This window comes from Barbatula barbatula (genome assembly GCF_947034865.1).
Source record: "Barbatula barbatula genome assembly, chromosome: 23".
Classification (NCBI taxonomy): domain Eukaryota; kingdom Metazoa; phylum Chordata; class Actinopteri; order Cypriniformes; family Nemacheilidae; genus Barbatula; species Barbatula barbatula.
In genome coordinates, this window is record NC_136786.1 from 16,034,629 (window position 1) to 16,048,014 (window position 13,386).

Consider the following 13,386-nt stretch of genomic DNA (forward strand, 5'->3'; position numbering starts at 1 on the left):
ATATTTTTGACACACTCGTTATGATACGTATGTGTAGGATATAACATTTATGAACTGTAATAGGGCTCATTGTTTCTCATAGTAGAAAAATGATGCATTAAACTGTACCATTAGTGCAACTGCAAACTTTGATGATACACAAAAAAGGACATCTAGCTTTTTTGACTTATGTTATTTACAATAACTTTCCTCATATACATATATATATATATATATATATATATATTCAGACATTAAAAACAACTGCTGTATGTGTGCGTACTTTGACCTTAATGTCCTGACCATTGGAATGTGATGATGAAAGCAGGAAGTTTGCAACTTGTTCTCTCTCTCTCGCTCTCACACACACACACCTGTACTGCAAATTAGAGCGAGTGAAATGGTCTCAGACCTTGAGAGGTAAAGGGAGGGTAAACATAAATTCTGGGAGGTGGGGGAAACCCATTCCGAAGTGTATAAATTGACAGCTGGTGCATAACTCCACAAGGTCTTTGGATCAGTTCGGATCATCTTCTCCTTAACAGCTCTTTCCAAAGATGGTTAACATTCAAACCTGCACTTTGTGCCTGCTCTTATTTGGCCTTTTCAGCATGGAGACAGAGGCAGGTGAGTGAGCTACTGTGTTTTACAACATTTTTCTGCTGAATGCATTTATTGTATGATAGTACTGTATGTTATATGGAAAAGGGCTGAAAATATCTTCTTAGTATTAAGCATTTGCTTTGAAATCCTTTTATTGTTGTGACATAATGCATTGAACGCCTGACTATTATATGCTTACTTACAATTTTCTTAAGCACAAAATAGTAGCCTTATGCATAGATGGATCTTATTACCTGTTCAAATTTCCAGCTTAATTCAGAGGCACCCTTATTTGGCAGCTAAAGAAGCCTTACAGGAACAGAAAATTCTGTCTGTCTTACTCACTCTTGAGTTGTTCCAAGTAAAAATTTATTTTTTCTGATGAGCACAGAGAAAGATATTTGGAAGATTGTAATCAAACAGTTCTTGGCCGCCATTGACAACCATAGTAGGAAAAAATAATATTTATACATTTCTTTGTTCTGGCGAACACAAAATAAGATATTTCGAAGAATTTTGGAAAGCATACAGTTCTGGGGAACTTTTGACTAACATTGTTCTTTTTACAATGTTGGCCAGCTATAAGCTCAAAATATATTTATCTTTGTTCATCAGAACATCGAAATGTATACTGAGTAAATGATGACTGAATTTTTATTTTTGGGTGAACGGTCCTTTTGACTAAATAATACTCTTACATTTGTAACTGTAGTAATACTATAGTATTGCTAAACTATACTATAATTGTGGCTATTGTAGATATACAATTTAAAGTGTTCATGATTTAAAAGCATGAGCGTTTGACACAAATCTAACAATCCTTTTGCTCCGATGTTCTAGCGAGATGTTGCCTCAACTATCGTAAATCACCGATAGACTGTCGAAATTTGAAAGGCTACTATATCCAGGACATCACTAAAAGATGTGACATCCCTGCAATTGTGTATGTATACTTTGTTTTTCATGTATTCCACGTTTGTCCAATTATGCCTTTCATCTCCGATCGAAATTTGACAACATGAAAACGGCAATAAAGAGTGTTATAGATCAATTGTGATAGAGAATGCACATTGTGAAAAGCGCTATAAATACAATTGAATGAACTTTATGACCTTGTTTCCTGATTTATATACTGTGAAGAGATAGATTAAATTGTAGATAATGTTGTCTGTGGTAGGAAGGTTCAATGTATTTATATCATTGCAGCTTTCAGATGGTGAAAGGAAGATTAATATGTGCAGACCCTGAGGAAAGATGGACTCAAAACAGAGTCGCATGCCTGAAGTATGTGAATCATTAACATTATTAATAAATATTGTGTTTTTTAATGTAATTGACCTATCAAATGTTCTCTTTCCTTTAGAACGAAGGCAGAACAAATGAAGACTAGCAATACTTTTTAAGATGTCGCAAAACGATACTACAGAAATTGTATATTTGTTACTGCAAACCAGTTAAACATCTTTATGGTTTGTGACCCTTTTGTGGATGTTGTCAATCAATTTGGAATGTTTTGTGTTTTCTACAAGACAATATGTTTTTTACAGCTTCTCACAAATATTTTACTGAAAATATTCTCACAAATATTTTATTTTATTGAAAAACTTTAGTTTGAAAGCTGCCTTAATTTGTCACTTGAATTTACATTAGACTGGCTCTAGATGGTTTACATATAACTCATAGTTGAACCAACTTCAATTTATTTTAGTAAGTATTTTATGGTTTATAATGAATATATAAAATGTGCATATGTATTTAAAATACTCACATATAAGAGATTATTGCACATGGTTTCTTTAAATTGAAGGCATGTTCTGTATGTTCTCTTTTGTGGAACGGCCTAGTGCTGCCCTCCTCTTGTCAAAGCAAGCATAGCAGGCGTTTTTCCCTTTGGGTGAAATTAAATATTCTTTGTAATTGCTTTAATAAATAGTAAATTCAATTTTTTATAGTATTTATTTGCTGTTGTATTTCTAAATAAAGGTCCTTCATTTCACTTTTCATTGCTGTTGTGTATCTACTCAGCACGTTTTTTTTATGTTTTCAGAAATTGAACCCAAGGGATTTGTACTGAAATGTACCAAAGACTATAATTTCAGGAAACACAATCTTAAGAGGGTCTAAAGCTCATGAATAAAGCCTTTAAAGAAATGTATAAATGAAACAGACCTCGAAAGTATCCAGATATAATGCATCTACTGTATGTGATCTGAGCCTTTTTGTCAAACATCCCAACTTAGACTGACAGTGTCTTGTTTTGAGAAGTCTAAAAAGGATGAAGCAGTCTGAGCAATACCTGTCATTATGGCTATACTCTACCTGACACACATGCCTACTGTAAACAGCACATGTACAGTAGGTGCATGAGAGTCTAAGAGTCGCCCATTGGTATCTTTTGAAATACAAAATGTGCGTTAGACAATTTGGAAAGCTTCTTTAAAAAAGCTTGCTGCCTACTATATGTAAACTATATGGTAAAGCTGTCTGAATGTCAGCCGAGACGTGTGAAGAGTTTCAGTTTTACACGTATACACTCAACTGAAGATTTCTGCAGGTGTTTGGATAGCATGACAAATATCGGTGAATGGGGATTTTATTCATTCCTCTTTCTCTAGTTTCTAGTCCTTTCAGATTTCACCTTCGACCCAGAAAAGGTGTGAAAAGTATAAATTTACACAGTAAAAACACATAGCTGATGTTTGTATCAGGGACATTAGTAAAAATGCAATAGGATTACATTTACAATAGGATTTTATGGAATATGTCTATAAAACGGTGGTTTGCATAGGTTAAATACAGAAGTGAATGTGTACTCCCATTGTTCGGTTACCAACATTCTTTAAAATATCATATTTTGTGTTCTGCGGAAGAAAGAAAGTCATGCAGGTTTAAAATGCCAAGAGGCTGAGTAAAGGATGACAGATTTATCATTTTTGTGTGAACTGTCACTATAACTGTCACTGTCACTAAATCACCATATTTTAAATCTACCGTTAAGGCAACTGGATTTATGTAAGGTTTACATTCTTGGCATAGGCATTTAGACTCTTTTCTGCTAATCATATTGCTGATGATGTTTATTTTCACTGCCGTGAATATTTAAATAAAAAGGAAGAGGATGTGGATGTGGATGTAATATAAATCAGTTCAGAAATATCGATTGCAGATATATAGAGAAAAACCAACATCGATAATCCCGAATGTAATTTTTGAAATATTAGAAATACAAATACTGATTAAAGAAGGAAACGGGAAAGAACTGTAATTGACCTAGATGCCCAGTAGTCGGCGGTAGGTGGCTATATCCCGTTCAAGATGCAACGCGCCAACAACTGAAGAAGACGTGCGTGCGTGCGTGCATAAAGACACTTGTGCTGTGGCTGAACGCGTGGTGCTGCGCAGAAATATCCACCCTTTCATAATAGATGACAAATTGAAAAAAAGAAGAAACACTTTAAAAGGCCCAGTTCACCTGTAAACAGTAAGTAAATTTCTGTAAATTTCTGTTTTTCTGTACGCCAGCGAATTTAACGATATTGAATGAATGAGTAGAACGGCCTTTAGTTTGACAGTTTAATGTCAAGCACCGTGAATTTGCACAACGCTTCAGTAAATGACCCAGATATTTATTGCATAATAATTTTAGTTTTGTCGTCGTTACGAATCTGTTAATATGATTATTAAACATGCACGCTTCTAGAATAGATACATCTAACCCTCCACAGTCACCTTGGAAATGGCAATGGCTTTACGCAACATGCGGAAGTCAAATCATTCTTTCATTGAAAAACGATCCGCAACAATCATATTTAGGTCTCCTTAAAGAACATAATCGGATATTATTTCTTATTTATTTTCTTAATTAATAGTTCACTCGCCATAAAATAAATAGCATCTTTCTTTCTTCGCGCGCACGTGCACGTGTGCAGGAAGTGCACAATTTGACCTTAACGTGCTGACATTAAATAGTGTTTAAATAAATTAATAAACATTAAATAAATGTTTTGTTTATTCACGCATATGTTAAGATGTTAGAACTGTATTAGAGACCAGCAAGTTTTTTATACATCTGTCATTTTAATAATAAATGTCATGACACATGGCATAACCTGTAACTTGAGATTCCTGAGTCTCCTTGAAGTTGACCTATGGAGTTATTTTACGTTCAAATTATAATAAAACACGAGGTCTTCATAGCTGTTTGTGAGAGGGGAATACTCCAAGATATATAAATTATTACGCAGCATCATTCCTCATGAATGTCTCCTTGTGATTGTGACTCTCACGTGTCTGTCATACTCTCTTCTCTTCAGTAAGATTCTTCATGGTCTTCAGGCTATGCTTTGTGGGGTAACATTTAAATGCATCCAGATCCAATTGAGTAAATCTCTGGAACATGTCTGGGCCCAGTAAAGTAATTACCTAATTTTTTTTAAAAGCACATCTCTAATCTTATTTAAGCAGCATAACATTATGTGAAATAGCCGAGACCTGCATTCTTAACAGGAAAGATGTGAGGTTGGGATTTAAGCAAAGCAACTACATCTTATGCGAATGGGTTGGGCTTATTTTCCACGAAATGAGTTTATTCATAGATGTCCTGACTCATTTAATAACTCTGCCTCTGGTGTGTTCTGTGCAAGTCAAAACTGATAAACCTTTTTCTCTGTTACCGTAAATCCAGACACTGTTTGGCGTTCATGCTAAACCGGTTTTAAAAAGGTGCCAACTGTGGTTATAGAAAAACATGATACAGACACAGCCAGTTCCATTTAGTTTTTTTTTTGAGTTTCATAACTGACATACTGGTATAGTTTTGTCTTATACTATTTTATGTACAAGTGCTTTTGTGGTAAACGGCAAGCGTGTAGCTTAAACCCTTCTGTTGTTGTCACAAGATTGTGACTGATTGAATGTATTTCTGACTGTTTGTGGACTCGTGATCTATGTGAAATCTCAATCGATTTCTGTTTTGCGTTGATCAGCCTTGAACTAGCCGTGGAGCCGCTGCAGAGGGTGGCTCTGCATTTGGGATGGATTTCAACGAATCAAAAGACCGACTCTTTGTCAACAGATCAAAACACCCTTGGACTTTGAATTTGGGGGGCCGTGTTTATCAGAAAACTATAAAAAGGACTCTTTGTCTGTGCAGAATCTTATAAAAACCTTTAATTAAGACCATCTCTTCCATTTCAGGTTCAATGGCTGGAACAATAGATCAAGCAAAGATGAAGTTTTCGAAAATTGTAAGTTTTGTTTGTGACATGTTTCCTAAATGTGTGTGTAAGCCGGATGGATTTTGTACCTGATGAATGTAATGTTTCCTTTTTGACAGGTTAACAGTCGCTCGTACACCAGGTTCAATCAGACCCCCGATGGAGAAAGCAGCCATGTGGAGGTGAAGATGTCTGCGGACACTGAGGAAGAGGAAATGGACGGTGCTGAGCAGGATCATATAGAGCATGAGATGTACACGAGGTCCCCCAGACGTCCGCCGTCCTGGAACAACTGGAAGATTTGTGGTTCAGTCACTGTTGTGCTGCTCCTTGTCTGTATCGGTGTGTTATATTTCATGATATATTTTTGTCAATGTGATGTACAGTTTAGTTACATTTGAATGATTGACCAATCAGAATCAAGTATTCCGAAAAGATAAAGGTTTGTTTAAGATGTTCTCAGTTTCTAATAGCCTCGGTTGAAACAGCACTTATAGTTTTCCTCTTGCTCTGTATCAGGTTTCCTCATTGGCTACTCTGTCCACCATCAGCCTGAGACGCCTCCCTGCCTGTTATCAAGCACTCAGCAACCAAGACAAGATGATCAACCACCGATTTTTTATAATCCTGAACAAAGTATGGACTGGAGTGATATTGTTAAACTTCTGAATGAGAAGCTGACAAAAACAGGCATTCAGGAGAGAATCAGGTATCTGTTCATATTGAATATGATGGTTTGTTGCTGTTATGCTTGTTTTACATAGGGACAAATAAAATACTTTTATTTTTAAATGTACTCATTTAATTGTTTCTTATATTCAATGTTCTTTTTCCTTTAAGTGAGTATTCTGACGTCAGTAAGGCAGGATCATCTAAAGATAACTTTTTGGCTGACAAAATCCATGAATTATTTGCAAATCTGCAAATGAAAAGTTGGGTTGATGAACACTTTGTGAAGCTACAGTATCCTAGCAGGTCAGTGCTTCTCTTAAGATACTGCACACAATATGATGCATGCCTCAACTGAGAAGGGGGATTGATCTGCCAAAAAAAAGCATGATTTGTGCGCACCAGCTTTCATTTAATGACATAAAGATGACATATTTGCATTGCACTGCTTACGTGTTTGTAATTCAGACATTTTTCAACTGAAACAGCTCCAATCCAAACAAAGTGAAGTTTCTTTCAGAAGAGATTGGAAGTCCAAAGGGGTTTTTGGCCTACAGTGCAACGGGAATTAAACAGGTGAGCCTATAAGTTTTAAGTCGATATAAAATTAAACATAAAAGCTGGAATAGCATTTAACAGCATGCCTTTCTCTCACAGGGCAGAGTCGTGTATGCGAACTATGGGGAACCACAGGACCTGGAGTTCTTAGAGGAGAAGAAAGTAAATCTAAATCTATCTGTTGTTTTGATGCGGGCTGGGAAAATCAGTATGGCACAGAAGGTAAACGATACTCAAATAATTTATCATGTTTTTAATTTAAATCAAGCTCTCTCTCTCTAACTTATTATGTTTTGGTAGTGTTGACCAAAATGTGTTCTTTTTGTCGCTATAGGTTGCCAATGTTGCAAAGAAAGGTGCTGTAGCAGCTCTGATCTATCCCGACCCAGCCGACTATGACGACATGCCTCAAAATGCTGAACTCTATGGTCACGTAAGTTATGCCCTCCATGCTTTTGAGTGTCTTCACAACGTGGTTTTATTGAGAGTTTCTTTACTGCTTTGTTTTGATGATTTTGTTTTATTATTGCAGGTCCACTTGGGATCAGGAGATCCTTATACTCCTGGATTCCCGTCCTTTAATCACACCCAGTTTCCTCCTGCAAAGTCTTCTGGTCTTCCTGAAATTCTGGCCCAGACGATCACTGCTGAGATGGCACTCAAAATCTTTAAGTATGTTATAAATTAAGATTGAATGTAATCCTGTGTCATTTGTTTTTAGAACGCGTTCTCCTGTCCCAGTTTAATACGGTAAAGTTTATCATCAGTCATGGGAATAATGGCGTTCTAAATGAATGGGGTAACTAACAGCGTTAGTTTTTTCAGTAACCCAGTTACAGCGCCGTTACTGTTACAGACAATAAAATGCAGCGTTACTATAATTGAGCTTACTGAAGCAGTTTTTATCAGAGTACGTGCTCATCCAAAGGAGAAAAATGACCTGCAAGTTTTTGTCTACTAATAATGATTGGGTTGGGAGATAACCGCATTACTGATGATGATTGGCTTTGGTTGGCAAAAGATGAAAATGTATTTAACCTGAGGCAGATTCGGGCAGGTTTTTTTGCTCAAAAACACAGTTGCACAGAGTTCACCCATGCCTAGGAGTCAGAGAGCGATGGCATATTCAAATGTTGCTTTCGCAAGTTGAATATTTAAGCACTACTTTTCCCAGGTAATGGTGAAACACAAGGAATGTCAATGTAACATGCAACTTTTGCACAGGAAGGAAGAGTCTCCACATCGGTGGCAAGTAATTGTAATCTAATGAAGCACCTCACATCGTCAAATGCTGCCACAAAATTACTAGCGGAGGCCTTGTCCAGAGTTTTAGTTTTAAAACAGTCTTTGACCACACTAGCGTTTTCATGAGATGATAATATTTACAATACAAATATTATTTAATAGGTGTCTCATGTTGTCCCACAGCAACATTAAAATCGTGTAGATTAGTGTACATTGTTCAATACAAATAATTTAAGTTTCCATTTAATTTATTAAACATTTTGGCCCATCCGAGTTATTTGACATGTGTTACTTGACATAACTATGACATTGCTCCATTTGTTATGGCTAAACGGTAGTGTTTTTTTCAACCAGTATCAAAAAAAGTTTGAAATGTTACTTTTGGAGTTGCGATTTGTGATGCCGTTGTGCAGAAATGACATGCTTTGGGGTGGATTTTCTTTGACAATTTTTAACTGTTATTCTCAAATTTCTTGCAGGAGAATGGGAGGAAACGGGATCCCAAAAAGCTTTCAGGGTGGCTTGTCCAATTACAAATTAGGAAATGAAACTGACCCTCTGCTCACCGTAGAAGTCAACAATGAACTTATCGATACCAAGATCCATAACGTGTTTGGAGTCATCAAAGGCTTCATAGATGCCGGTGAGTTCCATTCTTACATTGTGCTCCGCATAAATGCACATCATTATAAACATTCATGGATGATCTCACAAATTCGTTATGAATCCCGCAGATCGTTACGTCGTAATTGGAGCACAAAGAGATTCCATGAGCTCTGGTTTTGCCAAGTCTGCAGTTGGCACTGCTCTTTTGTTAGAGCTTGCGAGAGCTTTCTCAGAGATGGTGAAAGGTACACTCATCTCCCTGTATTTGTTAGTTGTGGTGGTGTGTGTTGTGTACCAACTTTCCGACCTCTTCGCTGTAGGTGGTTTCAGACCCAGGAGGAGCATTGTGTTTGCCAGCTGGAGCGCGGGTGATTTCGGTAACGTTGGTCTTACCGAATGGCTTGAGGTTTGTATGGGGATTGTGATGCATAATGCTTTGGTGGGAGTGGATTATGTTGTTTGGAATGCGGTTGCGACTGTACCGTGATGCATGTTTTGTGTTATTCAGGGCTACGCAACATCACTGGACAAAAAGGCCTTTTCCTACATCAGCCTGGATGGAATTGTTACTGGTGAGTTGACTGGTCACATCCACACTCCAGTGAATTACACATTTGTCCCACTTTATTACTGTATGACTCTGTAATTACTGTAATTTTTGCTGTTTTAATTTGTATGTAGATACAGAATACTGTGGAATCTTCAATGCACTTGTTTTGTCACTGCAGGTGAGGGATCTTTTAAAGCTTCTGCCAGTCCATTGTTGCAGGGTCTTCTGGAGATGACCCTGAAGAAGGTAAAGCAACAGTCACTTTATTTGTTACATTTTGAAATCGTAACAGGATCTGGTGGCTATGCATTAGAAACAAAAAACGAATTTTGTCTCTGAATTAAAATAATTTAATGAAATGGTGCACAGTTTGTTCCACAGTTTTTCAAAAATTCATCTCTCTTTTCTCTTCGAAAGGTAAAAAATCCAGTTGGTTCACAAACGAGTGCTCCGAGCCTATTCAGCAGTTATGGTGGCACTCTTGCATCCATGTGAGGGAATCTGTAAAGATTTTTCTTGATATGTTGTTGGTAAAGTGCTTGCTTAACTCTTATCTGTTGCCATTCTCAGTCTGAAGCCCATGGAGATGGATGATGGGGCGTATCCTTTCCTGACTTTCTCTGGAATCCCTTCGGTGTCGTTTAGTTTTACATCACAAGGTGTAAGTGTTTGTTGTAGTGTCATTGCTGAACATTTAAGGGTCCATTGTATTATATTTAGTTGCATCTTAATGAAACATTGGACGTTTAAAGCAAATTATTGCATTGACACTTTTATCCAAAGCGACTTGCAAAGAGTTCGGGGAGCAATAAGCGATATATTATCACTAATAATAAATCTACGTCATTGTTTTCTTACTTGGATTATTTTTAAATTTGATGCCTACTTTAAAAGATTGTATATAAAAGTGTGCTTGCTTTCTGATTTATGACTTCCATCCAACAGGATAGGTCTGTTGATTACAAGTATTTTGGAACGGCGCTGGATGTTAAAAGTAATATCACTAATAGCAAAGTGGTAGAGTTGTCATTGGGCGCCGGCCAGGTGGCTGGACAGATGGCGCTTCGCCTCATTCACGACCACATTCTCAAACTGGACGTTACCATGTATAACGAAGAGATCGAAAAACACATCAGTGCCATCGTCACTTACACTAACAAACTCAAAAGTGTGAAGGTGACGCCATCCCTTTCAAATGCATGTTGTATCAAAAATAACTGAAAAGGTTATTTTAGAGATGCAAACTTTAACAGTGTTCTTTTTAAATATTACAGGTCAGTAAAAGTGAGTTTGTGTCAACAAAGTGGCTGCTTGAAGCAAAGGGCTCTTTTATACGGGCCTCGGACGCCTTAAAAAATGATATTTTGAACAGTGATTTGGAAGACTTGGAGATGTCACGTATCATCAACAATCGTATAATGAAGGTGAAGTCATTTTTTTGTTTTCTTTGTCCACACAAAGCATTCATAAATCACGGCAACCTTACTTAATTTACATTAATATGCTATGTCATTAGGCTTGATTCATCAGCATTGCATTCTTAAAACACATCTCTTTTTTCATGTTGCATGAAAACGTTGTCACTGTGACAGTATTGTTTTGTGCCAAACAATGATTTGATGTTTCTTGATTTATATCTGCTTTTGACGTTGATAGATAAAGGTCAACATCTAACATTCTTGTGCCTTTACTTCCTCTTTAAAGGTGGAGCATAATTTACTCTCTCCTTATGTCTCTCTGAGAGATGTCCCATTCCGTCATATTTTCTTTGGTAGCGGGTGGCAAACAGCCTCTGACCTGGAAAACAACTTGAAAGACGTGATTGCAGGCAAGGCAACCCTGGACGTTGACCAGCTTTTAAACAGATTTGCACTGCTCACCTGGACCATTCAGGGCTGTGCCAATGACCTGGCTGGAGATATCTGGTCCTTAGATAATGCTATCTAACTATTTATATCCACAAATTGAGTGATCTGGCAGCTGAAAAATTTCGGCGTTTGACTTAGAAATTCACAAAAGAAGTTTGATATGGTCAAGTCCATATTAAGAGTTTTTTCGCAATATTATTTATAATTGATAGATTTCAAATATTGACATTTATATGATATAATCGATAAAAGAATCCAAGCACAATGCCATAATCAGACGCCATTCCCAAAACCTTTTTTAGGGTTCATTTCAGGTTTACGCTATCATCCCCTGTTATATCTAAGATAATGCTTTTCTGATTGACTCCTAATTACATTTAAGTGCATATGGAGATTTTTTTGGTATTTGGCTGCTATGTGAAAACTGAGTCGCACTAATGTAAAACCTGAACTTTCGCAGGGAATGTCTCTGCTTTTGTACCCATTTAGCAGTGACTGAGTTCAGTATTTATTTATTTATTTATCAGTGACAGTGTTCACTATAAAAGTGTTTTTTTTAATTATCGGAAGCAGTGCCTTTCATAATTATGACGGTTATACTGTCAGTTCTTTAAAAGCAGCATCTGCTACAGAAATACATGTTACCAACAGCTGTCACCAGAAATGTCTGTTGTTACAGGTGGAAATACTCATTTTAATATTTTAATACTCTTTTCTAAAAAAAGTTAGGGTATTAAATGAACAAAAATGAAACCAAAGCCATTTATGACAACTTTGTTATTTCAGTTATCCTGTTTTTTGGTTTGAAACCAATATGAATAGGCAAACAATTTCCATTTTGACCAACTCAATGCTGGTTCGAGCATTTCTGTGACATTTATATTTCTATTCTAAAACCATTATCGGGAGCAGTGTCTTCCATAATGTTGTGTTTGAAGGTAGTTTTTGCCTACCAGTGTGTATATATCGAGGGCAGTGACCCTCATATTTCACTGTAGCGTGGATCGAATTATCGGGGACAGTGTTTCCCATAGTTTGTATATATTTGTTCTTTATATTATTGTGTGGTGTTTTTTCTGCTTTGCTATTAGAAACTATACCTGATCTGTGGTCGTAGGTTGTGGTTTTCATCTTATTGTGCTTCTGCCCTTCATTTTCGGTGGTCTGGGCACTTTCATGTCTTTGAGGGTTGTTTGAGTTTGTACTTTTTTACATTTCAAGACAGGTGTTTGAAAAAGGATGTGGGGATAGTGAGAATGTTATTAAAGTTACGAGGGTTTTCATGAATGAAGGCACTTCTGTTTATGTGGGCATATCAGTCACTTTCAATCTCTATCTTTTCTTGTGGCACTTACCAGGTGCTTGTTTGTTCTTTCATTGCATGGTAATATGTGCATAAAACATAACTAAACATTGCATCGGTTTAAAACAAAGCAAACCATCTTTGTGCTTTAGCTGATAGAAATGTCAAGTTACTTGCCAGCTACATGCTTCAATCTTAGTTTTTTCCCAGTCATGCATTTGATGAGCTAAAGTTGATCATGGAGTTTGTCATGATGTATCGGCTGTAGGGTTTGTGATCTTAGAATAGCCTTTGCACACAAAGCTCAATCAACTGTAATAAACCTGCTTTACTCTGATCATATGGTGTATTTGTTTTTTGTGTATGACTTGCACCTTTTTAAAAACACAAAGAACTGCAAATGGTTCGATACCATTCTCCAATTATCTGTGTGTACCTGTTTTGCTCTATTTGTAAGGACTCATTTTTTAACAGCATTCCCCAATGCAGTAAAACATAGGCTTTACCAGCACAGCCATTATAAATGGACAAAGCGAAGTGACAATTACCTATATTGTGCCAATAAGTACAATAAGTCACTTAATTGTTCATAAATAAATGTTTTCAAAAAGCCTGTGGTATTGTGTAGAAGGCTACTTGGATTACTGTACAGTACGACATGTACAGCTTTTGGCTACTGTTTTACAGAATGGTCTTACTTTACAAATATAGTGAAGCTTAAACATCAAATCCGTTATGGGACATTTGTCCTCCTATTAAAATATATTATTTACATTTTTTTGAATAAGC

General features: G+C 36.7%; 1 protein-coding gene and 1 long non-coding RNA gene across 3 annotated transcripts; both read left to right on the top strand.

Moving 5' to 3' along the window:
• The first annotated feature begins 341 nt into the window (after positions 1-341).
• On the top strand, positions 342-2,584 carry LOC306911993. Its single transcript, XR_013788293.1, has 4 exons — positions 342-606; positions 1,423-1,525; positions 1,789-1,866; positions 1,946-2,584. It is a non-coding gene; the product is annotated as an uncharacterized lncRNA (long non-coding RNA).
• A 1,329-nt stretch (positions 2,585-3,913) lies between these two features.
• Positions 3,914-12,937, top strand: tfr1b (transferrin receptor 1b). Of its 2 annotated transcripts, XM_079447598.1 has the most exons (19): positions 3,914-4,063; positions 5,779-5,828; positions 5,918-6,140; positions 6,318-6,507; positions 6,639-6,773; positions 6,956-7,043; positions 7,125-7,247; positions 7,360-7,458; positions 7,558-7,697; positions 8,750-8,913; positions 9,005-9,121; positions 9,197-9,282; positions 9,385-9,448; positions 9,605-9,672; positions 9,844-9,917; positions 9,997-10,087; positions 10,372-10,602; positions 10,701-10,850; positions 11,131-12,937. In XM_079447598.1, the coding sequence occupies exons 2-19, from the start codon at positions 5,784-5,786 to the stop codon at positions 11,371-11,373; spliced, it is 2,331 nt and encodes a 776-aa protein (XP_079303724.1). In that variant the 5' UTR covers positions 3,914-4,063; positions 5,779-5,783; the 3' UTR covers positions 11,374-12,937. The 2 variants fall into 2 exon arrangements, with proteins under 2 accessions (XP_079303724.1, XP_079303725.1); XM_079447599.1 differs by lacking the exon at positions 3,914-4,063 and having other exon boundaries at positions 5,351-5,828.
• The last annotated feature ends 449 nt before the right edge of the window (positions 12,938-13,386 follow it).